General features: G+C 39.8%; 1 protein-coding gene across 1 annotated transcript; it reads left to right on the top strand.

The window, feature by feature from the left end:
* The first annotated feature begins 2,981 nt into the window (after window positions 1-2,981).
* On the top strand, window positions 2,982-27,032 carry GHRHR (growth hormone releasing hormone receptor). Its single transcript, XM_051612367.1, has 13 exons — window positions 2,982-3,096; window positions 8,959-9,064; window positions 9,727-9,834; window positions 11,000-11,100; window positions 14,324-14,421; window positions 16,282-16,414; window positions 18,008-18,161; window positions 19,433-19,493; window positions 19,606-19,675; window positions 21,375-21,466; window positions 22,092-22,221; window positions 23,710-23,751; window positions 26,102-27,032. Exons 1-13 carry the CDS (start codon window positions 3,040-3,042, stop codon window positions 26,222-26,224), a joined length of 1,275 nt encoding a protein of 424 aa, XP_051468327.1. The 5' UTR covers window positions 2,982-3,039; the 3' UTR covers window positions 26,225-27,032.

Below are 27,032 nucleotides of genomic sequence, written 5' to 3'. Positions count from 1 at the left end.
TTTAAAGGAAAGAAAAAAAATACCCATAAGGCCATTACTTTCTTTTAGGCATGTCCTTCTCCTTAACCACAAACAGCTGGAAATTTGCACAGAACAGCGACAGGAGGAAGGAACTCATTTTAATGGAATGTCTGTGCTGCAGATTGGCAGAAAAAGGCTGAAAAGACAGAAACCCCAAGTTTGCCAAAATTACCCATCATCACCAGCATTCCTAGGTGGTGGGTTTCAGCATGAGATCCCTCTATACCAACACTTGCCCTCCTTACGAAATGACAGCCTTTTCAAAGGTCTTACAAAGGGTTTTCTGTGTGCTCTGCTGGGTTGAAAAGTGGCAGGGAATGGCTTCTGTGGTTTTTATAGGCATGACTTCAACAGCACTGAACAAACATTTAGAATGGTTCAGATGTGGTGGCTGAAATGGAAAATTGGAACATGTACACCAAAAAGCTTACTCGTAGGCAGCATCTTTTTCTAATACACAGACCAAAAAAAAAAAGTGCATCCCTGTGAAATGTGAGATGTGACTCTTTTGAGACAGGACTGTTTATGAGTCTTTTTCAAGCATTAGGTGCAATGGCTGTAGGATGCATGTTTTGTGGATCCCTCGTGGCTGAGTTTTAAGACTATTAACCTCCACAGCACTGACATATTCAGGAAACCTGATGGATGCTCAGCCAAAGACTTTTTTTTCTTTCATTTGGAACCTCTGTGGAGACAGAAGCAGAGGGAATTTGTCCCAGTGCTGTAACACATCCTCTGCTGGCATGAGCTTGTGATGACAGCACCAGTCACTATGGTTTTATATGATTTTCAAGGAATATAACAAAAATAAATATTCATAAGGCTGCTAAAACTCACTGTTGTAGTCTTCCTATTGAAAGCACCTTGACTAGTGAAAATGGCCAGATTGTTTATCTACTATAATAATAATTTGAAGTAATCAACAAAACACTGGTAGGAACTGAATACTATTGCCAGATATTTTGAAAGGCTGTGACAGGGTGAATTAAGATACTGTAGGCTGAAGTTCTCTTACCAGCTTTTTTTTTCTGAACTTCACCAGCTGAAAAAAGTAAATTTGACACCATAGGCTGCGATTTTTCCGTGCTACACCTCTGCAGGGGGATCTTTCAGTTCCTGAGATTCTGTAGCTTCTGAAATGAGGTTAGGAAAAATCTGAGAATTTCCCATGATAAATACACTTAGAAGTGTTAATTTACAAGGACTACAATTTCATCCTCTGGAACTAGATTCTGAAAATCTCCAGGAATACACCTCTGATTTTGTGCTTGTTGGCCCTTTGAAAGATTGCTTAATTTAGGAAATGTATAAGGCTTTGGGGAAAAATGAAATCAATTGTGGTGCACACAATGAAAGGAAAGCTTGCCAACTTCAACTCCCCAGACACCTTCTGCTACTATTCAGGCCCCTTGCAGCTCCATAGAATCACAGAATCACAGAGTCATTTAGGTTGGAAAAGACCTTCAAGATCAACAAGTCCAACTCTAATCCAACTACCAAGGCCACTAAACTATATGGAATTGGACTGGGTGATCCAGGCTGTCTGAGGAGGCAGTTGAGCCACCATCCTTGGAGACATCTAAGAAGACAGTTGTGGTGCCAGGCAACAGGGTTTAGTGGTGGACTTTGCAGAGTTAAGGCAGTGGTTGGACTCGATGATCTTGAAGGTCTTTTCCAACCAGAATGATACTGTGATGCTGTGATATCCTGAAGCACCACATCTAAATGCTTCTTGAACACCTCCATCCTATAATCAAACCCTGAAGGCTTCATCCCCACAGATGTTTCCAAGTGTAGTTGAGCCCTGCATGAATGCAAATTTGGTTCTTCATGGCTGTGGTGACTCCAGGAGCTGGGAGGCTCCTTTCCAAGGTCTCAGCATTCCTCTACCCAACCTGTGTAGATAAGCACTAAGAGGTAATTTGATTTAACTGCATAAAGATGAGCCAGTCAAGATGGAGCAAAAGCTGTGTCAGGGGTGAAAACAGGATTGTAGGATGGACCATGGAAGGAAGATGGGAGCTCGGGTTTAGAACTGATTTTGAGGAATAGCAAAATTTGAGAATAGAAGAGTGAGGAACAACATTTTAAAGGTATTTCATATCTTATGTCTCTGATTTGGCAATGTTAAAATTTGCTTAATGTTGATATGAAATTTGAAGTCCTTCTTAGTATAATATTCATTGGTAGACAAACTTTCATATAGATACAGCACAGCTGAAGTACAACTGACCTTCTGACATCCAGACATCAAACATTTAGCTTTGAGTGAAACTGTTATTTCTGGAGTGGATTCATCTGGCCTGTCTTAATGCTTATGTAAGGATGAGCTGAGTGTATGCATCTCTATACCTTGGGCAGAGAAGATGACTGGTTCATATTTAGACACTGAACTTTCTAAAGTCTGACTCAAGGTGAGAAGATTTACTTGTGAATTTTGCCTTCAAATCAATGTCCAACAGGTACCCAGAAGAATTTATGTTCACTTGTTTGTGAGTAGTTTTTCATCCTGCATTAAAAGTACAGTATCAGAGTCATACTCCATAAAAACATGTGCACATAGAGATGCATTGAAATCACACTATGAAATGGGTTTTATTAGAATGAGACTAACATTAGCTGTTAGGAGAGGATTTCTATTATGTCAGCCACATTAGTTTTATACAGGATTAATAGCATTTAAATCTATCCATTCCCCCTAAAATTATTTTGTGTTACAAAGAAAGAAACAGGGGGTCTGCCAGGAGGTACAGGATGCCCATAATCTTGGGAACAACAACCCCCTTCATTCATTCCAGTCTGTGAGCCTGAAGTAAAATATAAAAGATGGAAAGCAGGTTAAAGACAGTTTAGAGACTTGTTAATATTTATTTCCCACTTCCCTGTACTGTTACGTCACTTCTGTGCAAAAAGATAAATGCTTCAAATCAGCAACTGACAGGAGAAAGGGAAGTCAAAAAGCAGGTGAAAGATGCTAAGAAAAGCTAAAGAAGTGAAGTCTGGCTCGTGCTTTGGAACATGAACTTGAGTGTTTTGTACCACTGTGCTCTGTGCACCCTGAGTCTGGCAGTGCTTGTAAGTAATTGCATGAAAACCTGCTTTTCCTTCATTGTTTTTCAAGAATTGTTCATTTTCTTCTGGGAGCAGATGGTCAGATAGAGCTTTCCTTTTTTGCATGAGTCTCTTTTCTCTTTATTTGCTGTGAATTCCAGTTAAACAAGGCAAGACGCTATGAAAAGTGTGAAGAGTGGCAGAAGGGACACACTTTGCAGGATCTCTGTTTCACTGCAGTTCACTGCTTTCTTACCACACACTCACGAAGGAGAAACAACATATTTGGCAGAACCCCCTTTTCTGTGTGTAAGCTTTAAATGACAGTGACAAAGAAGAAGAAACTGAAGGAGAGGGGCTACACCAAAGCAGCTGAGTTGTGCTGGAGTTTTATTCAATTTCAGATTACACAATCTTATTGGTTACAGTTTCATTTGCCTTGTTGGTAGCATTCATGCTCTTTAACATGTAAACAGCTGAGATGTTACAGGTAAAAAATGAGTTGAAACAAGAGGTGCTTGTGGTAGAATTAGAAACATCCAACTGCATTTGAAAAGCTAGAGGTCTTGCTGACTTTTTCCTTTGGACAATGAGTAAAAAAAGAGAATTCAGGATCACCCAGATATCAGGAAAGGTCTGTGAAAAAAAAATGGGGAAAGGATATTATATTTCTTTTGAGAGCAATTAAATGTTCAGTGTCTTCCTCTTCTGCCCTTTCTGCTATATCCTTTCCTTACCCCTGGAAATCTCTTCTCTGAAGGAACAGTTCATGAGGGGTGGCACAGCAGCTTGGTTTTGTGTGGGGTCATAAGAAATAAAACACTGTGCAATGACTGAAAAGACCTGTTACTGATGTGAAAGTATGATTTCCTTTGTATCATCTGTGTGACAACCCCCTCTTCCCTGTAGTGTGACCAACTTAGAATGTGTGCTCCTAAGTAGAATATCAGCATCCAGTGCTCATAGTTACTAATATCACTGAAAGTCTCTGTGAGAACCTGTTCCATTTACCCAAGAGAAACAGCAATTTATTCTCTAAATTTGGATTGGTTACAATATGATCATACATTGATCAAAAACATGTTTATGGGTAAGTGTGTAAGAAAAATCTCCTAGCATGTGTCGCATATTTTATTATACTAAAGGAAAGATAAACAACACTTCTTTGAGTTGAAAATGGTGGAAAAAACCAGCCATCTGTTTTCATTATTGTGTAACTTGATAGTAGGCTTTCCCTGGAAAGGCTGAACTCAACTTTTGGAGAGATTTTAAATGCTTTAGAGGCTGACTTTCTGCTTCCATAAAACGAGATTTGTACTTTTTTTTCTTTTGGTCATTGCTTGTATGGTCCCTACTGTAATGTGAAAAGAATGCAAATACTGAGCTACTTTGATGTATAGAAGAGAAAACAGAGGAAATGCATCAATCAAGCAGCAGATTTAGCATGATGTTATGAAAACACGAAGAATAATTTTTTTTAAATGAGAGAATTTTACTTTCTTATGTGTGCATTTCATGTACCTCTTTAGAATCTGGCACAGGCTGCCCAAGGAGGTTGTGGAGTCTCTATCCCTGGAGACTTTCAAAACCCACCTGGATGTGTTCCTATGGGATCTGCTCTAGGGGATCCTGCTCTGGTAGGGGAGTTGGACTCAATGATCTCCAGAGGTCCCTTCCAACCCCGACCATTCTATGACTCTGTGAGGCTGATATGGAAAAGAGCTGGTTTTGTTGTTTTTATCTTTACCACATTAAAATTATTTTCGACAGGGACCCTCTGACACAGGTAAATATTTCCTTAATTTTAATGGTTGTGCTAACCCACAGCTCCATTTAAGACATTACCTTTTAGTTACAACAACTGCAAATTCATCCTCTATTTAGAACACAGCAGCAGCAGCAAGGGGATTTTTGTGTAGTTATTCAGGAGGAAAACCTGAAATATTAAGTATGGTCCTCTCAAAAAGATTATCTGTTTTGGTTCCCAATGCACAATTCCTACCATTTTTGCTCTTCTAAAAAGAATATTAGGGAAATACCTGTTTCCTTATCTTAATTCCAAATGGGATGTAAGTATGTGGACAAGAAAAGCAGTTATACTTTTTCTAAGGTATATTTATTCTGTAAGTGATAACCTGACTGGCAGGGTAGGTAGAACCTTGCCAGCCAAACCCCATTCTACCATCTCCAGCATATCAGCCTGTCAGGTTCACACCTGGTGAGGAAATCCAGGGTCAGACATAGCCCAGGTTGACTAAGAAGGTCCACTGGGACAAGGATTGGCTGAGGCTGGGCTGAGGCCATGCTGAGACACCTATGGGGCCCATGGCTGAACACTGCAGGGCTCAGGGCTGTGGTGGAGCTTGCAACCATCATTTTACAGTATTTCTAGGGCAGAGACTGACCTGAAAAGAGGTCCTGGTCCCATAGACATAGTGCAGGGAGAATAAACAGGGGCAGTAAGGCCCCTCAGGGACCTGAGAGCAGCTCAGCTTGGGCTTAAGCCATTATGCATCCGTTTTGTCTCATGGTAGTGGAATCATCACAAAGGTGTAGATGACTTCCATTTGTCAAAGCCCTTAAAAGTTGCCTCATACCCAGTGAATTTGCTGCCCAATGTGTTCTGCCTTAGTGAACTGTTATGGATGTTCTGGGAATAAAAAGCTGTTGGAAAATCAGGGCCCACTGAGTTCCTGCATTTGCTCCTTAGTAACACCAAAGTAGTTATCACAGGATCAGTTAAAAGACTGATCCAAAATGGATACCTTCAGATTGGCATGGACTTGGGAAGATGCATTCCAAAATTCCCGCTGATCTGCTCTTTTCCCCTGCTGTTTCACACAGAATCACAGAACTTCCCCATCAAAAATGGGAAAAACAACTTGATACTTCTCAGGTCTGGCAGGGAATTGAACCTAGATTTGCTGTATTCCACATGAACATTTTAACCAGACTCTTCCAAATGTGAATGATTCAGCTGGTGACAGCACAGTTTTAAAAGGAGACATGTATGTTTTGAAGCTGAAATTTAGAAAGTAACCAGGGATTTAATAGTCAGGGAATTCCTAGCAAATTGAGCCTAAACTACAGCTCATTCCATCCAAAAGTAAGTGTATAAAATAATTCAACTGATCTATGCACATGAATGCTAGACTCTCTCTGTAATTCTCATTAAAAGAACCTAAGATAACCAGATCAGATAATGATGTCTCTGTAGATGTAGACACCAAAGGGAGCTGAATCACATACACAGACATTTATGCTAGTCTTAAAGGATGGGTCATACCTCTATCCCATTGTTTGATGCTTCCCAAAGTGGGCAGAAGGGAAGGAGGAGGAAAAGAAGATTAAAAATTCAGTCTACAGGTATTTTCAGAGTAGTCTGGAATCTGATTCTACTCCTGGCTTGGGAAGAGTTTGAAGCTGATTGGAAATTGTCTGCTAAAGATAGTGAAATGCTCTGGGGGGAAGGATATATCTAGAACACAGCCTAGGAGTGGAATGGACCTTCTTTATGTTATCTGAGTTTTTGTCATAGCAGATTTTGCAGTGTTTATTCAAGCAGTGGTTAGTGTTGGCCTGAATACAAACTGTGAGAGCATCTCTTAAGGTGAGGTCTTCTTTAAGGAAGAGGTAATAATTTAAATATCTCCTACTTGATCATACCTTTTTATGTGAGTTGCATACGGTAAAGTGATCTCATGAGACTGGAGACTCAGAAAGAAAAAAGAAGAAAAAGGAAAAAAGAGGTTTCCTGGACTGCTGAATAAGCCAAACAATCTTTGTTCTTGCCATAAACATTTTAGTGAGTTCAAGACAGTTTTTGCAGGCAAAACCTAGTCATTTTTGTGCCAGGACAAATAATTTAGGACCGTGCAAATGGGTACATTTCCTGCCTACTGAGTTTTTTCTGGGCACAGCTCACTGAACCAAGAGAATGTTGTAAAATAGCTTTTCAGTAAATGGGATGACAGTTTTATCTACTGACTAATAAAGTCACTTTTTGCAATAGCTGCCATACAGGAAGGATAGCGAGTTTTTCAGCATCAGTGAATTTCATTGTCCAGGATGAGTATAAGGGAGAAAGAATATATGCTTAGCAGGAGAAGAGATATGAAGTGAGCAAAGGTGATCATGATAGATGTTAATTTTCTGTCATCCTGCCTACCAGTGCATGCCTTGGTGAGGGGGAGTGGAGGGTCTCCCCAGACTACCTGTTTTTACTGATTGGAGCTCATATCAGTGAGTCACCGTACATGACAGATCTCCACCTCCTGGGGCTAAGCAATGGCTGGCTCTGCTCCATCCATTCCTATCTACCTCTGAGGATGGGGTCCTCCTCATCAGTAGTCCCATGAACCAATCCATGGCACTGCTGTCTGGCAGTGTGGCAGGAAAACCACAGCCTCCTAAGAGTGCAGCAAATGGGAAGCAGACTAGCTCCTTGAAGGGCAGACAGATAGACACATCCATTTTCCACTGCCAGGGTCCAAATCACAGAAGACAAAAGGCTGTGCAATGAATCCATCACTCTCCAGCATCCCCAGACCTCAAGTTGTTAGCCAATTCCCAGTTCAAATGCTCTGCAGACCAACATGAGGTATGGACATTAACATGAAGGGGAAACACCAGCTTATTGGAACGATATGATCTGTCCTCTGAATGAACTGAGAGCCAGCTATTTCTTTTCCCTGAATATTAATCTTCCCTGGGTAGAAAAAATACTGAGCCATATGCCAGCCACCTGTTCACCATGCAAGTCTCATCCTGAGTTCATTTTCTGTTGTGTAATTGTGTTTTTACATCTATATTCACACATAACAGAGAGCACTGGCACTCATGACCAGGGCACAGAGCTAAGGTGAGAATGTCTCTGATGACAACTGGTCTTCTGGGCTGGGGACAACACTTGGACAAGGCACATACTACTTTTCTAATTGCTATTTGGAGGTCAGATACATGTACTTCTTCACAGTGGGTACATCCACAGCAGTTGTGGTGTGTAACAGCCTGCTGCAGGCTGTGTCCTTTGGTGGCCAAGGAACTCTGGATCTCTTCTAATTCTCTTGTGGTGTCCAGGTAAGAACAAGTCTAAATAAGCACTAAAGCAACCCAAAGTTTCCTGCTGTTAAACACTAGGTGCCTTTTTTTTTTTTTCTTTCTACACTAGCATAGCAAAGCAACAAATGCTTTGGTGCAGTAGTGTGTTTTTTTTCCCAAAGAAAAGAGGTTTGCCTCCCACCCTGTGTAAAGAAAGGCAGATGGCAGCAGGGAGGGAACAGATTCATTCCATTTTGAGTGAAAAGCTCATTCAGAAGACAATTTTGCAGTAATTGTGTGTGGTTTCAAGATGTTTCTTTGGAGGTTGGCAGAGGCATGTCTCAGCTGAGGAGCAGATGGGCTCTAGGATGCCCTGCAGTGCTGGGCCAGACACTGCTAAGAAAAGGAGCCTGTCCAAGTGCACTCTTGTCTCCCTGGGCCCAGATTTAGCCAGGGCTATAGTCAGGGTGCAAATGAGTCCTGCACTCAAACCTGGCCCCTAACAAAGAGGACTTTCCTTATGAACATAGCTAGAAAATCCTTACAGACTTTCCAGGACAGAGCTACAGTTAGCATCCTGACACAGCTAGAGTGCCTAAGGATTGACTCTGATGGAAGGTAGCACAGCTCAGCTGCCTTTGACAGAGCTCAGCTGGGTTTATCTGCCAAAAGGGTCACAATTTATGCAGGGACAGTGGCACCCTTTGACCACCATACCCTAAGCTAGTGTTCTTTGTCTTTACAACTAACATGGCCTTGTTAGTTGCAAAAGTGGGTCTGGACTTAATGGTTCATGAGATCCTACCCAACACCTTCTTACTAATGAGCTGAAACTTCTCCCTGTAGGTTGCTGGCAATGTTCACCCAGAATGTGATTTTATGACAGAGCTGAAGAAAAAAGAGGCTGAATGTCTGAAGGACTCAGAAGAGCATGGAAATGCAACACCACCAGGTATCCACAAGTGAGGGCTAAAAAGACTGATGGAGAAACATCACTCTACCAGACCCAGGACACAGCCATGCTGCCAATGTGCAAGTTTGAGGGTTTATTTATTGTCCCACATCCCTGTTCTCTGGTCACCTCTTCTTCCATCTACTCCCATTCTTTTAAAATCTTTTTTCTACATTTTATTTTTCACATTCAAATATGGATAGTCAATCGATCTGAGTGAATCCTTGTGTACTTGTCCTATTTCTTCCCTCCTTCCCCAGCTAAATGCTATTATGGCATCATGCTTGTTGTGTGAGGCTGTGCTGATCTTCAAAAATACATTAACAAGTCCTGTAACAAATCCTTAACAAGCACTGTAATCTGGTCTTTCTTCCAGCATCACTATCCCTCCCATTTCCACAATACATTTTCATTTACTGCTTATTTCCCAAAACCCACCCCAGTCTAAGACACGGTGCCCAACTAAAGCAGATTAAATGCTCCTCTGAAGGTGTCTGTTGCTCACTATAGAATAAATATTGTGCTAAACTGTTTTTTTAAGATATGTGAAAGGTGGAGGGTTGAAGTTTAAAAATATTTGGATTTTTTGGGGGTGTTTTGAGGTTTTTTTGTGTTGTTCAAATATAATCATGATTAAAAATGTATTTCGTTTTCTGTCTGAGGTTGCAAGAGAACTTGGGACAAATTACTGTGCTGGTCAGAGGCAGATGCTGGAGAGACACTTGCCTTACCATGCCCAAACTTCCTGTTTCACTTCATGAAGGAGCCAGGTGATGTGCTGTCATGGTTGTATTCCTGTTGTTGTGTGGCTTCTCTGGCTAGAACACTTCTAAAAACAAGGAGTGAAGACAGAAGATTGCAAGTCCCTGCTCTCTAGTTGGGTCAGAGCATTATTGGAAATATTTCAGCAGGATCTTAGAGAGCTTATTAGTTCTTCTCATATTTTAAACATTATTCATAGCTGGATATAAGCCCATAGTCTGTGATGAGGTTCTGGGCCAATGGACACTGAAATCAATAGTAATTTCCATAGGCTTTGGGATCAGCTTGGTGCATCAGTTCTCTAGGGCTCCTATTGTTGAGGTCAGAACTTAAGCATGGGGCTTGATGAGATTTATGCTCTGATTAGTGGGAGTGAAATAAAAGGCAGGGGAATGAATAATGTCATTGTTCTTTAAGACCAAGGTTGGAGACACAAGGCAGAATTTTGTCCTTGAAGTAGCAGATGTGTGGGGTCAGCTAAAAGATGTGCAAATTAATGCCTTGGTGACTGTTTACTCTCTGGGTGAATGTGGCTAGGGACAAACTGCAGGACCATAAGGAGGAAACAATCTCCAGGAAAGACCTAGGTTTGGCAGTTCCACAAGAAAAAGAAACTGAAAAGCCCAACCTCTGCCTCACCCAACACATGCTAGTTATAAATAAGGGATAAGGAAAATCCCTGTCATCTGGGCAGATTAATTTCCTGCCCTGGGATTCTCTTACTTAGCCTTCATCTGATTCATAAATCTTTTTATGGAAATGTGCTATCCTCATAAAACAAACTGTTTATTCCAGCCTCTGATCTGCTAAGGAAATGTAAACCCCAAGGAAGGTGGGAGTGAGAAGGGATACATTAGAGGGGTGAGTGCTGGACAAGGCACAAATCTGGTGGAGCAGTGCTTCCCAGTCCTCTTCAATGGACTTCCTTGACCCTGATAGGACTTTTTTCTTCCCACCTCAGTTCTCTACCCATTGTTAGTCTCCAGATAAAGCAAAAAGTTTTGTACCTCATTACCTGAATATACACATACAAAATGTGCTACCAACTCTGTGAGATGTTGATGGAAATTATCCTCTCCTCCTGGTACAACCTTCGTGCCTGGTTTTAATCTACTGTTTTATGAGGCTCTTCATGGGAAAAAAATAATAAATAAATCAGTGCTTCTCTTTCAGCTGGGACAGTAAAAAGGAACTGCACAAAGAAAGGCTGGTCTGACCCATTCCCTCCCTACCATATTGCTTGTCCAGTAGAAGATGAGATTCCACTCGAAGAAGTAAGTTTAATTAAAGAAATATATCTGAATGGAGTGCTGATGTTGTAGGATTACTTTATACTCCTGCAGAAACTGGGAAATTTTGCTGAAGCTAAAATTTGTTACCAAGTATGGAACGCAATTCAAATTTGATTCTAGTCACTTATTTTAGAGAATGACTAAGGTTGTTTTATTATTCAGGTATGAGAGCGTAATAAAAATAAAGCCATCTGCAAATTGCATAAAATCATGCAGTTCTGTTAAACTTGCTTGCAGATACAAAAGCTACAGATATATCATGGAACATTAATAAAATATTAATTAAGATATTTCCATAATGTGAGTCAGCAAGATGATTTTGTTACATCAAGGCACTAGTACAACAAACATGCTGTTATAAAACCACTATTCCAAACTCAGCAACATCTAAGGACAACAGAGGTTTCTGGTTTCTCATCCTGCCAAGCATAAAACGTGTAATTCCATGAGGAAATAAAAATGCTTCCAAATCTACATCTCTGTAATGCAACGACATATTTCTCAGCTAGATTTGCACAACTGGTGATATTTGGAGGTTACAGGCCCAGGGTAAACACAGTACTTGATCTCTAACTTGTAAGGGTACAAACACTGTACAGATGTGCTTGGCTTCCTGTGACTCCTCTTCCAGAGATAAGAAGCACAACAAAATACCATATCAGATTTTAATTAAAAATATCACAAATCTTGAAAATTATTGTGGTTACATAAAACCTCTTTTGTGATCAAGTTTGGAGTCTGACTACTGTGGAGAAAAGGAGGAGTCACTCAGTGGAAGGAGTCTGAAGAAATCACTAAGATAAAACAGATAGAAAGGAGGTAGAAATCCCTTTAAGTGACTAAAAATTAGTTGTCTAGTCTAACTCTAGACCTCTACCCTTCCTCTGTATGGGCTAAACATGCACTTTTTTCTTTAGTCAGGTGAATCTCTTTAGATTATGTGTGTATTCATTAGTATTTAAGTGAATATAACTTCCCATGTCTAGCAAGTGGGTACATGAGGGTGGGTAGTGACTGCATGTGGTGGCAACTCATGCACATGAAATTAAGTAAATCTGGAAAACTGAGATGGATGTTGTAGAAAGAATACTTTTCATTTAATTGCTACTCTTAAGTTTAAGCTTGTAGTATGTTATTTCAGCAGGTGAGTGAGCTTCACAATCCATTATTATTCACAATCCACTATCCTTTTTCATCTACTATAGAGAGAATTAAAATAACCTTTGTACGGTAGTTGATATAGTCCATTGAACTTGCTGGAGAGAATTTAGTGTTTACATCATGGCAGGAATTTTTTTCTTGACTTCCCTTTACTTTTTGTACTTACTGCTGTCATGCTGTTTAATTCAAATGTCTTTTCCAGCCTCTAAGCCACAGTTACCTGCTGCTCTCTGTAAATAAAAGCACTGAAACGCAACGCTTCTCTTTCTTTCCTTCTTTTTATCATTTCCTTATATTTCTCATGTAAAAACAATCTTAAATCAGTCTATGGATTTTCTTTAGTATTAAGCCACATTTTGCCCCAAGGTAAGCTACTCACTTGTAGGTTTATCTTCTTTTTTAGTTAGGATTTGATTATTTTCTGTGTTTTTCATCTCTGATTTGTCAGTGGAGGTTTCTAACTAAGGTCAGCCAGCACAGCCTTTATACTTTTCTTATGGAGTGGTGGCTTCCAGACTTAACTGGCTTGTTTTGTAGCTCTGAGGGACTTCTCTGAGCTTTGGTTGGAATTGTAGGTAGGTAGGTACATGGTTAAGATCAGGTGTGAGCTTTTCAATGAAATCTCTTGGTTACCCCCACTTACTGCATTTAGGCTGAGGGGTGCTTTCAGAAAGGATAATGTGACTTCCTATGGATGAACCTAACTTGGAAGACTAATGCAGGATGCACCTAGTGTGCTCTGACCAGTAGTAAAAGTTCATGGGATTAGGTGGGTCAGAAATGGACACAGTGTGGATGTAGGGTCCACAGCACCAAAGGTTTCTCTCTGTTAAGCCAGACATTGTGACCTTCACTTGTTAAAGCAGGTGTAGTGAGAGAGACTTTTTTTGCTGACAGAAAGTGATAAGTCCTTATCTTAAAATGAGTTGAATTGATTTCTGGGTGTGTTTGTTTTCCTTCATTAGCTAGAAAAGAAACAGAATAAGAAGAAACAGGACTGTGTTAACAATCAGCTGTGGAATCATAGAATACAAGACTGGAAGGGACCTCAGGATCATCTGACCAACAATTAAACAGCATAATTCTTTGTCCATGCTCTCACACTGCTTGTTTAACTCTAAAGTCAGCTGCTCATATGTTGCTGGTTTTTTAAGCACCTAAAATAAATTAAATATATTCTGTCCTTGTAATGCCTTAAGTTATACTAAAGGCTCAAAGCAAGAATCTGCCTTTCACCACAGTGAGCTGTAGCAATGCACTGCAGAGCTGTGTAGATTTTAGGCCACAAAAACACTGAAAAGGGACCCAAGAGGCAGACCATGTTAGATTTAGGGAAAGATTTGCAGCCTAGAGCTTATTCATTCTGCTTGCTTCTGCCATGTGTAACAATTGGAGTCAGCTTAACCTCCCTCAGAGATTGTGTCTGATAGAGGTGTCATTTAAATGGATATGGATTTCAATTGACATTCTGAGTAACAATTGAGTTTGGCAGCAAGACAAAAGAGGAAATTACCAACCCCAGAAAAAAACCCACACACAACACAATAAAAATAGAAAGGAAGCATAGATGGCAAAATTATAAGTAGGGAAGTAGAGAAAAGAATAGTGGAGAAACATAAGGAAAAGCTGATAGGATTCTGTATCCATCAGGAAGCCACTGCCAGCTGGATTGTCCTACTACAGCTATGGAGAAAACATGATATAAAATGCAGAGCTTATAAAAATATATAAGAGTTTTTACAAAGCCTTCATGGAACATGGGCTTGTATTTTATAATTTTAGGAATGAGTTCAAAACCACCCTGATCACTACATGTTTCTGTATCGGACAGGGCTGTGTCCATGCAGCTATGGAATGGGTCTTCTCAAAAGAAACATGATGATTGATTTCAGCTGAATTTTGCTGTGGGATTAAAAGGGAGAAAAAAAGGCAGTCAGGGACACCAGCAGATTAGAAGCACCAAACAAAGCAGAACTGCCAGAATCAGTAAAACAACTGTCATTTGGCTGCAAGTTATGTGACAAATAATTCTCTTCTTTCACAGCAATCCTACTTTTCTACTATAAAGATCATCTACACTGTAGGATACAGTGTATCCATCACCTCACTCATTATTGCTGTGACAGTTCTCATTGCATTCAGGTACGTGAATTTATCCTCTGACCTTGATGCTTTTAATAGCTCTTAGTATCTTGAACTGTGTGACACCACTTTAGACTTCACAAAATAATATAGATAGAAATCCAGAAGAATAAAATTAATATTTCAGGTCATATTGGTTTAATAATATTAAATTGAGACTGGAAATGAAAAGTGGTCACAGAAAGCCAGAAATAAGAATCAGACTCAGAATAAACCCTGTCTGTCTCTGGCAAAAGTCACCAATCCACTTTGATCCTAGAATGCAGGCATATTTTATAAACTATATTTTATTTTATTTATTATTATTTATTATTATTATATATATAATTATAATTATAATATATATTATATATATTATTATATATTATATATTATATATATTATATATTATATATATTATTATTTATTTATTATTATTATATTTTATTTATTTTATAAACTATATGTACTTGCCTTGTGTGAGCTCAGTATACTTTATATTAAAAAGAAGAAGATAATCAGAGAACTCAATTCTGATTCAGTGTTCTTCTGGCACTGCATATATTACTATTGAAATGTTACAACTAAAGATATGTTTTGAAATTTGGGCTCTGAATGTAACTACTTTTGGTCAGATTTCTCACCTAATAGCTGGACTACCCAGCTATTAGGCATTTTCAGGTACAATTTAGACTATTTGAAATAAACCTGATTATTTTCTCATTTGATATTTGTTGTCATGTAGGAATTTATTTTAATTTTTTTAAATCCTTTTTGGTTTCTTGTATATGTGCAGGACAAAAAAGAGCTTTATCTTTATGCTGTGAAAATCAGGTTTCTCTGGGGAAAGTTTCTTGCCCACTGTTGGTTCCTAGCTCATGTCTGGAAGTCAACCAATATGTTTATTGACATCCACTCTGACCTTAGGAAAGCAAACCAGCCCAAACAAGTGGAAAGAAAGAAACAATGGACATACAGAGACTTAGCATCCGGGAGGAAAAAGTTATAGTTAACAATGGAGCTGGCATTTGAGTTCAGTAATTTTGCCCGCTCTAAATGAGCTTTAAGATTAGGTTACCCTGAGATTTCTGGATTTGGACAGAATTCAGTTTTGAATGGGGATCTTTGCTAATGACCTGAAGTCTTCAGCTCCAAATGAAAACATAAAATTAGAGCTGTGTAACTCCTCCAAAATCTGTTTTAGATAACAGTCAAAAAAATTAATCTGAATTAACTGAATGTTTGAATTCCAAGATGTGCCAAATTGTTTTAAAGAAATTGTCCTAATTCATGTAGTTATTAAGGGTATCTTTGGTAGACTAAGAAAGAATGCTTTAATTCTGGATAAGGCTGTCTACACAGGAGTTTAATGGAAGTGAACTCACTCACTGCACAGGGTATAGAAAATCTTGCTAAAGTAATCATGAGCCTGTCCCACTGAGAAAACTGTCTAGTTAGTCCAGGATAACTCTGCATGCTAGTTCTTGTGAGTGGTTTAACCATAGAATTGTATCTGTAAAGCTAATTCCTCAAATTCAGTTTTCTCCTGACCCAAAAATAATGCCAACCAAAAGCCTGGCTCAGGTATACCAAGCACAAACTCAAACTGAGATTCCTGGAATTTGGCAGAGCAGAAGCATCAGCAGGGTACCACCTGAAAAGGGAGGAGATTAAGATACAAGTTGTGGGTGAATTGCTTTACATGAGGAAGGTTTCTATCTCTGCCTGACTCCAGAGAGAGCTCAGTGGATGAAAGTGTTCTTTCTGTGTGTGTCTGGAAGTACCTGAGATGTAGCAAGGGATTATTACATCCTGTAATCACTGTCAGTACAAGGTGTTTTTTTTTATTACCTTAGAAGGACATTTCTTCTTTTCTTCTAGGAGGCTTCGCTGTCCCAGAAATTATATCCATGTCCAGCTCTTTTTTACTTTTATCTTAAAAGCTATTGCCATTTTCATTAAGGATGCTGTCCTTTTCCAAGAAGAAGACATTGATCATTGCAGCTTCTCTACAGTAAGCACTTGAAAAGCAGGGAAATGTGGTGCTTCATGTTTTTGCATAACACACATATATGGTTTCACTTTTCATTGCTCCTTTTTACTATTTATTTTTTTTTCTTCCTAATCTGGTACTGAAAACTACTTAAATCTTTTATTCAGTACATATTACCTCCATAAGAGTGCACCTCAGAACTTCCACATTCTGGATGCATAAATTTGTGACTCTGTAGTATTTTGAACCAGATACGGATTTTGCCTTAACAAAAAAAGTAGCACCATGGCACTGCTACACTTACTACAAGCTGAAGCTTAAAACTGAAGATCTCTGAGTATCTCATAATGCAGCTTTTAAAAGATGTTCCTTCTGGAAGTGTGGGTTTTCAAGTTCTGACTGGAAGCTCTGAATTGTAAACCAGGAGAGACATAAGCTACCAGGCGATCAGCTTAAGCTTTGGCCCAGCCACAGATATTGGCAACACCACCATGGTTTTCAAACAGAGGTTTATGAGGTGGTTGTTCTGCATTGCTCATGGCCACACAAAAACTTAAAACTGAGGAAATTAGGATAGTGTAATTAGTAGGAAAGTGAAATATGACAGGTCCTTGAACAAACTTTTGCCCAAGGGCTATGGAGCATCTGGTGTAGTCCTGCAAGCTACACTAAAGTCAGTGCATTTGTGGGAGAAATTACATGCTTGAGAGACCAAGCTATGTTTCTAGACCACTAGACTAGACCACTAGACATTAGAAAGGTGCATTAGAAAGGGTGTGGTTAGTAGGTCAAGAGAGGTTCTCCTCCCCCTCTATTCTGCATTGGTGAGGCCGCATCTGGAGTATTGTGTCCAGTTCTGGGCCCCTCAGTTCAAGAAGGACAGGGAACTGCTGGAAAGAGTCCAGCGCAGAGCCACAAAGATGATGAAGGGAGTGGAATATCTCCCTTATGAGGAAAGGCTGAGGGAGCTGGGTCTCTTTAGTTTGGAGAAAAGGAGACTGAGGGGTGACCTCATCAATGTTTACAAATACGTGAAGGGTGAGTGTCAAGAAGATGGAGTTAAGCTTTTCTCAGTGATGACCACAGATAGGACAAGGAGTAATGGATACAAATTGGAGCATAGGAGGTTTAAGGTGAATATCAGATTTTTTTTTTTTTACTGTGAGAGTGACAGAGCACTGGAACAGGCTGCCCAGAGAGGTTGTGGAGTCTCCTTCACTGGAGACATTCAAAACCCGCCTGGATGCCTTCCTGTGTGATGTGCTCTAGGTGACCCTGCTCTGGCGGGGGGGTTGGACTAGATGATCTTTCGAGGTCCCTTCCAACCCCTAGGATTCTATGATTCTATGATTCTATAATTCTATGATTCTATGTTTCTAACACGGAGAATAAACAAGAGACAGTAAAATATAGGGGAGATTCCAAGTTGTTCCAATGGTTATAGCCTTAATATTCAGAAAGCCTTTTTATATTTGAAGCTTTCCCTTTAAATATACATCGTGAGATTGTCTCGGTAGATCTCAGACAGAATTAGAGATGCCTACTGTCTCTGCAAATCAAACACATGCAGTTTGGCACAAGTAATGCCAAGACTATGACTTTCCTGTTTCCTAGACTGAATGCAAGATCTCTGTTGTTTTCTGTCACTACTTCATGATGACCAATTTCATGTGGCTGCTGGTAGAGGCTCTTTACCTAAACTGTCTGCTACTCTCATCTCTTTCTCATGGAAGAAGGTATTTTTGGTGGCTTGTTCTCTTTGGCTGGGGTAAGTAAGGCTTTTACCATCCCATTAAAAACACTGGATCTGGGATTTAATCTGGCTAATTGAAGAACCCAGCTTAGGCATTGCTTTGATTTTACTTTTACATGCATACTAGTGAGGGGCAATCATGTTTTGTAATATGGAATTAAAGTCTCTGTGTAATGAGTGAAAAATTAAGTACATTAGGGAATCCTCAGAGAGAGATCCAGTCCACTTCACCCCCTTCTCCACATTGAAAACAGAGATACCTTTAAGGAGTTATCACAAGCATCACAGTTAGCTGTACCTTAATCCTATTCATGCAGAATGTAGTCACAGTTTTCTTCTTAAAATGGGTCTTTCTGGGGGCACTTCAGGTATTTGTCTAGTCCTGATTTGCTATAGACCATCTTTTGCATTGGGCAATTGTGTGAATAAAGGAGCTCTAACCACTAAATAACTGTGCAGGCATGAGGCAGCAACATCCTCACTCCTCTTTTGTGTAGCCTGAAAGAAATCTAGTCGTTCAGACATTTGTGGTGACTCAGAAATCAGAAATTAAGCAGTTTCTGACATAAAGCCACTGTGTAGAGGACAAAGTGGAGAATTCCTTCCTGATGAGGTATGGCAGGTGAATGCATTTTCCCATGGGAATTTTTGGTCAGTTCAGGACATTAACCCATGCACGTAGACCCCAAAGGTTAAGGTAGGCCTGATTACTTTGTCAACTGAATACATTTTTGTGGTTTAGGGAGGCTTTAAGAGCTTTTTAAGGAAGGTTTAAGGTAGACACCACATTGTGTGTTTGTAAAGTACTAATATTACTGTATTTGTAAGATCTGGTAAATGTTATTCCCCAATAATTTGCTTTTGCAAAAAGCACCCTGATTACATAAGCAGGGGATTTAATGTGCTGTCAGCATGCAAGTGCTAACTTCAGGTGAGGGTGAATTGTGGTCATGTTGGTAAGAGGCTGCATGTTCAGGCTTCTGTGGCAGAACTCCCATCACGTGCACGGTACCTTCTGTGTCCCTTTATATCCTCCCAGTGATGCATGATTGCCAAACAGTCAATGCCACAACTTGTTTCATTCCATCATGGGGACTAGTAGATTCCTTTTACAGTTTATACTGTGGGTTTAGAGCCATTCCTGTTCCATGAACAAGCCACAAAGTACAATTACAATTCTGAAACTGAGTTTGCTGTATCATCACAGCCAAGTTTCAGTGGGCAAGATTTGGATTCACTAATGAAGCTAGACAACCACAGGTTGTTTTTTTTTCACTGTCTGACAGGTTTTCCAACACTTTTTACCCTTATATGGATATTAGCAAAATTCTACTTTGAAGACACAGCGTAAGTAATTGTTCCCTACATTATTCTCTATTTCTGGATCGTATTTTAATTGATTACAGAGATTACATACATGTATTTTTTCTAAACTGGCTGTTTTTCTAAACTTCCTCAGATGCTGGGATGTTAATCAAGGCTCTCCTTACTGGTGGCTAATCAAAGGACCTATTATAATTTCTGTGGGGGTAGGTTCTTCTGAGTTTGCCAACATTAACTAGAAGAAGACTTTCAAAATAAAATCTGGTGACTCTTTGCTGAAATGTTTGAAATAAGGAAGAAGAATGGTAGAAATTCTGCTGAAAACTTGCCTACCTCTAATGTAAACTAAAAAGAGGCACAGAACTGCCTCCCTCTCCCACCAAAGCAAATATCCATAAAACAAATTGAAACTTTCCTAGAATTAGCACTTTTGTTGAAATTAATAGCAGATGAGTGGCTAAACCATCCTTGTAATCTGTGAAAATAAAGTTTTATCCCTAGAGTCCAGAATGAGCCATAAATTTCAGCACACACTTTCAAGTGCAATAGGTTTCTGTTCATAGATGGTAACAATGATAATAACTCTTGAGCCTGACATTTATTGGTTAAATTGATGGGTTTTAAACTATTATTGTGTATGATTACTCCCACATGTCATTAAACCCAAGTGTCTGAGAAAGCAGCTAAAGGATGACCTTAAGACCATCTATTAGAAGTTTAATTTAATTGGAGGATAGATGAAGACAAATAGGGCATATACATGCAAACAATATACATGAAGAATCTCAAGTTGAATTCTGATAAGAACTTGCCATATTTCAATATATATTACATTTCCTTCTCCCTTCATTGCTCTTCCCCCTTCTAGTGTTCATCTGACATCCACCTCGGAAGTCAAGAGATTCAGGGGGTTGCAGTGGTGATTTTTAATTCTGGAATGTACTTAAGGCATCATTGATGGATAAAATGAGATTAGACTTCCTGGTAAAATGTTGGAAAAATTAAGCATTCAGCCTCACCTAAAGAAAAACTGGTGTGCATGAACACACAAAAATATATTGGGAGAAACTCTCTGAATGTGGAAAACTGAGCAGCTTCACAGACTTTGGCAAAGCTGTGCCAAACTGTAATTGTAGAAAATTTGATTCAAAGGTGAGGGTGGAGCCTAGCTGGCTTTGGAGCTGAGTTAATGCTCCTCAGTTCTGTTTGGAGTCAGCAAAGGAAAACAGGCAGTTTTGGTATGTGATTCATCTGACTTAGAACAGATGTCTACCTCTGGAGGAGATGGCTCATCCCCAGCTCCACCTGAGGCTCTCCTGACCGTGCTGTCTGGCTCTGCATGGACTGCAAAGGGAGAACAGGGTGATGGGCTCAGATGTTGGCATCTCAGTGTAGGTTCCTGTATTTAGTCAGATGAATTCAAGACCCACCTGGATGCGTTTCTGTGGGATGTGCTCCAGGGGATCCTGCTTTAGCAGATCTAGGTGATCTCTAGAGGTCCCTTCCAACTCTGACAATTCTGTGATTCCATGATTCCATGTATTCTACTAATGGTATCTAAAGATATTAGCTAGAATTTGAAGCAATAACCATCTCAAAAGAGATTCAAAATTATATGAGCCACAAAAATTGAAAGGAGTCACACAAGCTATTGACACAAATAGTTTGCTTAACAAAGTCAAATTCTCAAGTTTTGATTTTCAGCTACTTCTCTGAAAAGGGATGCAAACTGTTGAGATGCTTGAATGTTGCCAACAGGAACAACATTAATAATGTTATACTGTTCTCCTTGAAACTGCATAAATTACTTAATAACTAAAGTAAAACCCCCCATATTTTCATGGAAAAGTTTTACATTAGACAGTAACATATTCTTTTATTTTTTCTCCCAAATACTGTGAATAGGTCAATTTTGTCCTATTTATCAACATCATCAGAATTCTGCTGAAAAAACTGGACCCTAGACAAATCAACTTCAATAACTCTTCTCAGTACAGGTAGTGTATGGACTAATAAATAAAATAAAATAAATTATTTAAACAAAATACCCTTATAAAAACTTTTCTAAACCAACCTGTCCAAGAAACTAATCAATGTATGAGACCCATCTCACCTAACAGTGACCATCTGAACATGGTTCAGATATCTACTTTCCAATGAGGATCAATAGAGAGACTAGGAAATCATTAATTGAATCCACAGTAGGTCTCTGATTCAGGGTAGGATAAAATACCCTCTTTAGATGCCTTTCCCTCTACACAGACAATGAAGGAAGTCTACAAATTACTTCCTCTGTATTTAGTTACAAATATCAAATTTTCAATGGCTCCAATGAGGCAAAATTCGTTCTACTCCTTGGTGTTTCCCTGCAGTGTAATCTCATTCAGAAAGACAAAACACCATAAGAAATGCCATTAACATGCCAATAAGCACCAGAAATCTCTTTCCAGCTAATCTTTGATTTTGCTTTCTGCCTAACACTGTGCTCCCAAGAGATACGAACTTCACGTGGAGATGTATCAATCTCCTTTAGAAGTTCTCCTCCTTACTGTGGCATGTTGCATGCATTCTTATATTGCAAGGAAATAATATTACCTTCCTCCTTCTCGTGTCCTGTGCTAGACGCCTCTCACGGTCAACTCTGCTTCTAATTCCACTATTTGGAACACATTATATTGTCTTCAACTTTCTTCCGGAATATACCAGCCTGGGGGTTCGGCTTTACTTAGAGCTCTGCATTGGATCTTTTCAGGTAAAATAATTGCAGAGGCTTCAGTTCCTCCTTAGTAGATTTTGTAATTAAATCTAGTGTCCACGTGGCAACTGGCATTACACAAAAATTCCCTGGATGCCAAAGGGTTTCCTCACAGGTCTTTCCTGAGCTAAAATACATGAAGATGTGACTTACACCCTACCTGACTATGGGCTAAAGTGTCTATTTGCAGATTTTGCAAATACGAGGGCAAGTCTTTCAGATGCAGGTTTAAATTGGGTGGTGGGTCAAAGTCCAGCGCAGAAAACCTTCTTTGCTCCCCGTGGTAATCCATGCACCTTTCCTGACTTCACTGACAAGATCAGGTTCATTTAGGCTGACGTTAAATTATCCAGGAGTAATCAAAGCTGTAGGACCAGCCCTCTCTCTAATTCTTTGGCAAAGAATAAATAGACAGGCAAACACATAAACATGGAAGAGTGCCTGGTGCACATTTCAACCCCATACAGGCTACTGCCCTGAGTTGTATGGCTTTCCCTCCTGGGTAGGCAAAATGTTTGGTGTACTTTGGGTACCCCCAGCTGCCCAGGGCATGGACAGGTTGAGGAGTTTGGTGCCAACAAGAATAGCTACTGGGGCTGCCCTACCATACCCTCCTGGTGTCTTTGCTACCTGAGTTATGAGCAAGGCAGCATCCAGGTGCCCTTTGCTTTCCTGTCTTTCCTTCTGCTGAACCTCAGAGCCTACAAGAAGCAGGCTTGGACAATCCTATCAAACTTCACAAGGGAGCATGTCTCCCTCTGAGTGGTTTCATGGCATTTTTTGTCAGTGAGCATCACCCAAAATTAATCAGTTGTACTGGTTTAGTCCTCCTGAGGATTTAATTCAGTGTGTCAGTCCTGCACAATAAACTCTGCAAATCTTAATCCTGACCTGTACTGGGAGCTAGGTTTCACTGAGTTAATTAATTAATTATTAATTATTATTAATTAATAATGTAAAGAGTAAGTTAACAGAATAAAAGGTTGGTATCTAATCACATAGGTCTATTGACCTCCTAGGATTTTCCTGGGTTTATCTGATTTCAGAAATTTAACAAAAGTGTTCAACAAGCAACAATCTGACCTCATCTGATGTACTGCAGACATAGAAGTTGACTAGAAGGCTGTGTGAGCTCCATCCATGGATCTCCTTAGGAAGTCTCTGTTTCCTAATTGATTTCCACTCTGTAAAGAATTAGCTCACAGGGTGTTTCGCTGTAGAATGGACCATCTTTTGTAAGAATAATGTGGAAGAACTTCAGTTGCAGCTTCATCTGCTGCTGTGAGTCCATATCACATTACTGACTTTGTGAAATGCTACATGATTATCTGGCTGAGCAGCTGTAATTGATACACATAAGAAACTTTCTAATTTATAACAATGCTCCAACTTATAAGTGATACGTATTAATTCATATACACAATAACATCATTAAGTTAATCACACATCCCCAGCCTCTTCTAATTTTTTTGTTGTCTTTTTCAGGGGTTTATTGTAGCAGTTCTCTACTGTTTCCTGAACCAAGAGGTAAGGAAACTGTCCTTTAGAATATTGCTTTTTCTGGCAGAGGGACAGAGTTAATGTTGACTTCCATACAAACAGAAGATAAAATCTTTTAAGTTTCTCAGGATTATCTGTTAACATGGAATTCAGCGAAGCTGCTTTGCGTTTCAATTTTCTTCGTGGGAATGAAGCCATCTAGTGGAGAAACGAACTTCTACGACTCTGCTATTCATCAAGCATTTTTTTACCCTTTCTGCACCTTTTTGTACCATAGTGGGGATTGAAAAACACATGCTAGGTCCAGAATTGAAAGTCCAAGCTGCTGCTGTGATGCAAAGATATTTCCAGTTACTAAAAGTCTGTCATTAAATTGGAAATAATTTAAATTTATGCTTATTCTCCAATACCATATAATTTTCTAGTATTTTTAATATATTCATGAATCTTCCCAGTATTACTAAATATGTTTTTCCATTTAGAATGTGTAAGTCAGAGTTTTACTGTTGATGAGACAAGAATCACTCCATTTAGCTTATTATCCAAGTTCACTTTTATCATTGAATCATAGAACCATGGAATGGTTTGAGTTGGAAGGGACCTTAAAGATCACCAGGCTCCAACCTCCCTGCCATGAGCAGGGACACCTCCCACCAGACCAGGCTCCACAAGCCTCATCCAACCTGCCCTTGAATACCTCCAGGGAAGAGGCTTCCATAACCTCCCTGGGCAATCTATTCCAGCACCTTCCTGCCCTCATGGTGAAGAATTTCTTCCTGATGTCTAACCTAAATCTCCCCTCTTCCAGTTTAAAACCATTACCCCTTGTCTTATCATTGCCCTCTCTGGTGAAAAGTCCCTCCCCAGCTTTCCTGGAGCCCCTTCAGACACTGGAAGGTGCTCTAAGGTCTCCCTGGAGCCTTCTCTTCTCCAGGCTGAACATCCCAATTCTCCCAGTCTTTCTCCAGAGCAGAGCTTCTCCAACCCTCTGATCATCTTCATGGCCTCCTCTGAACCCTCTCCAACAGCTCCAAGCCTTTCCTGTGCTGAGAGCTCCAGCTGTGTTGCATTGTGGCTGGGGTTTTGTTTCAGACTACACTGACAATCTACTGGTTTGAACCTGCTGCTCCTAAAAAGGAAGAGTCTCCTGACTTGGATATATCACCAGACAGGGCACCCCCTGGAGTGCCACAAGTGTGTTTGTGAGGTGACTCCTGTCCCTAATCATGGCAGCAGTGAAATATTCATAGTCCACACCACACTAACTATCAATAATCCTGTTCTCTTCTGATGGTAAACGGTAGCTTTACACTCAGCTTGTCATCTCAGACCTACAGCACTTCAATGCAGAAATTTTCTAGTGACAATCAGATGTGAAAGCAGATTCTGGTGGGTGGTCAGGACCTAGTGTATGTTTCTGTGAACATACCAACGAGTGGCACACATGGCTGTCAACAGCAGATAGCAAAAGTTTTCTGATTGCTGATGGCTTTCCCCTCACCATCTTGAGCAGCAAAGTAGTATTATTTCTCAGGCCCAAATTGGTGAGTGTTGATTAAGAATGTTGCTGCAGATGATGATGTTCTAGAAACAGATTGAAACAAAACAACACCCCTTAGCAACCGAGGAAGAGCAAACAATATGGAGAGAATGTGTTTAATTGTGTAGGTGAGACCAGTACTGGAATATATTTTCAAAGGAATATGTACAAAAAATGAGAGAAGATATAAAAAAGCTGAGAAAATATTTTAATGGTGGATAAAATGTTTTACAGTTCTAGAGTTAGAGACCTCAAGCTCAGAAGAAGGTCCAAATAATGTAACTATGTATAAAAATGTCAAAGCATAACAACTTTGATGGGAGAAAGTTACTTAGAGCTGATAGACATTTCAGTTCAGCAGAGGGAGGTGGGCTGAAGACCACCAGGTAGAAAATGAAACCAGGTAAGTTAAAAATAGAAGTGGGACTTCTGAAATGTATTTAGCTGTGTGACAGTTCCAATAATAAACTTTGATAGTTGTGCCTCTAGTCATTAAATAGGAACATGGGAGGGGGTGCACTCAGGCAAAGTAAGTCCTTACTTCTTGAAAGGAAGAGTGGGGTTCATTTACTCTTTTCAACACATGAGGTCCACTGTGAGCTAACACTCTAGAAGTTTTCATCAGTGCAGAGGGATGGGCATGCTTAGATAGGCCAGAGGAAACATTTTCTGAAAGATCCTGCTTTTCTCTATCACCTGGAATGGGAGATCAAAGGAACTAACAAGTCAGTCTAAATTTTACCTTTCTCTAGTCACTATTTATGTCTTTCCTTTTCTCCACTGGTCTGTTCTCAAGCAGCATTTCAGCATAAAACAGCATTCTCCTTTCCTTTTGAGGTGCAAACGGAGATTGGCAGGAGGTGGCATGGTAAGAGGTATGGACTTGTGCCAGTGTGGAGAAGGACGAGATGGACGGTGCCCTCTAGCTCTGGAGTGAAAATGACCACATCTGTGTGCTAAACATGGCCTCGGGATCTGAAGCAGCCACATAAACAAGCTTGATAAGGGATAAAAACAAATAACAAACTAACCAAAAAACCCAGCAAGCTCAATGATTGCAGCTTATACCGGGCAAACTGGAGGAAGAGCCACTCCTACAGCAGTTCTGTTCACTGAATGTCTTTTGCAGGATAAATGTTTCGTGGCAATTAGACACTGGGTGGCCTTCTAAACACAAAATAAACCTCTCCTTGATATACTATGCATCCCAGCAAACACAAAAAGCACCTCTTCTTGGTTCCCTTCCTGCACACTTTCACTGGTAAACCATTTAGCAGTTTACCTTTGAGTGGACACCAGTAGTACCTTTCACTAACATCACAGATGACCAGATCTGGAAACTTGGATTCAAACCTCTTACAATGGGAACTGGAGTCTGTCCAACTTGCTTAAGTTTTGCTTCTTGTTCTTATTCATTAGACATGCAAATATGAAGCTGAATGTCTCGTCAAACTGCAACTCAGTGACTGAAAAGTTCTCTTTAACTGCCTTTTAATATTGTTTTTCTAGAAGCAAAAAGATTCTATGTTCATAATTAAAAGCAATGTACTCATGTACTGGTGTTACCCCACTAGCTACTGGTCAGAAAATTTCTGACAGCCAAGTAGCAGAAGGTGGAGGTGTTGGGAAGGATGAGGTTCTATAAAATAATCATTAAGGAATAACTTGGCTTTGCAAGTAAGTTAAAAAGAAAGATGAAGTTTTGCACAGAAAGAGTATGAGATTCATGAGAGATTGACTACAAGGAATGCTGCTCAATATTTTCTAG

Source organism: Apus apus, chromosome 2, assembly GCF_020740795.1.
Source record: "Apus apus isolate bApuApu2 chromosome 2, bApuApu2.pri.cur, whole genome shotgun sequence".
Taxonomy (NCBI): domain Eukaryota; kingdom Metazoa; phylum Chordata; class Aves; order Apodiformes; family Apodidae; genus Apus; species Apus apus.
This window is presented reverse-complemented; position numbering and strand designations above follow the sequence as displayed.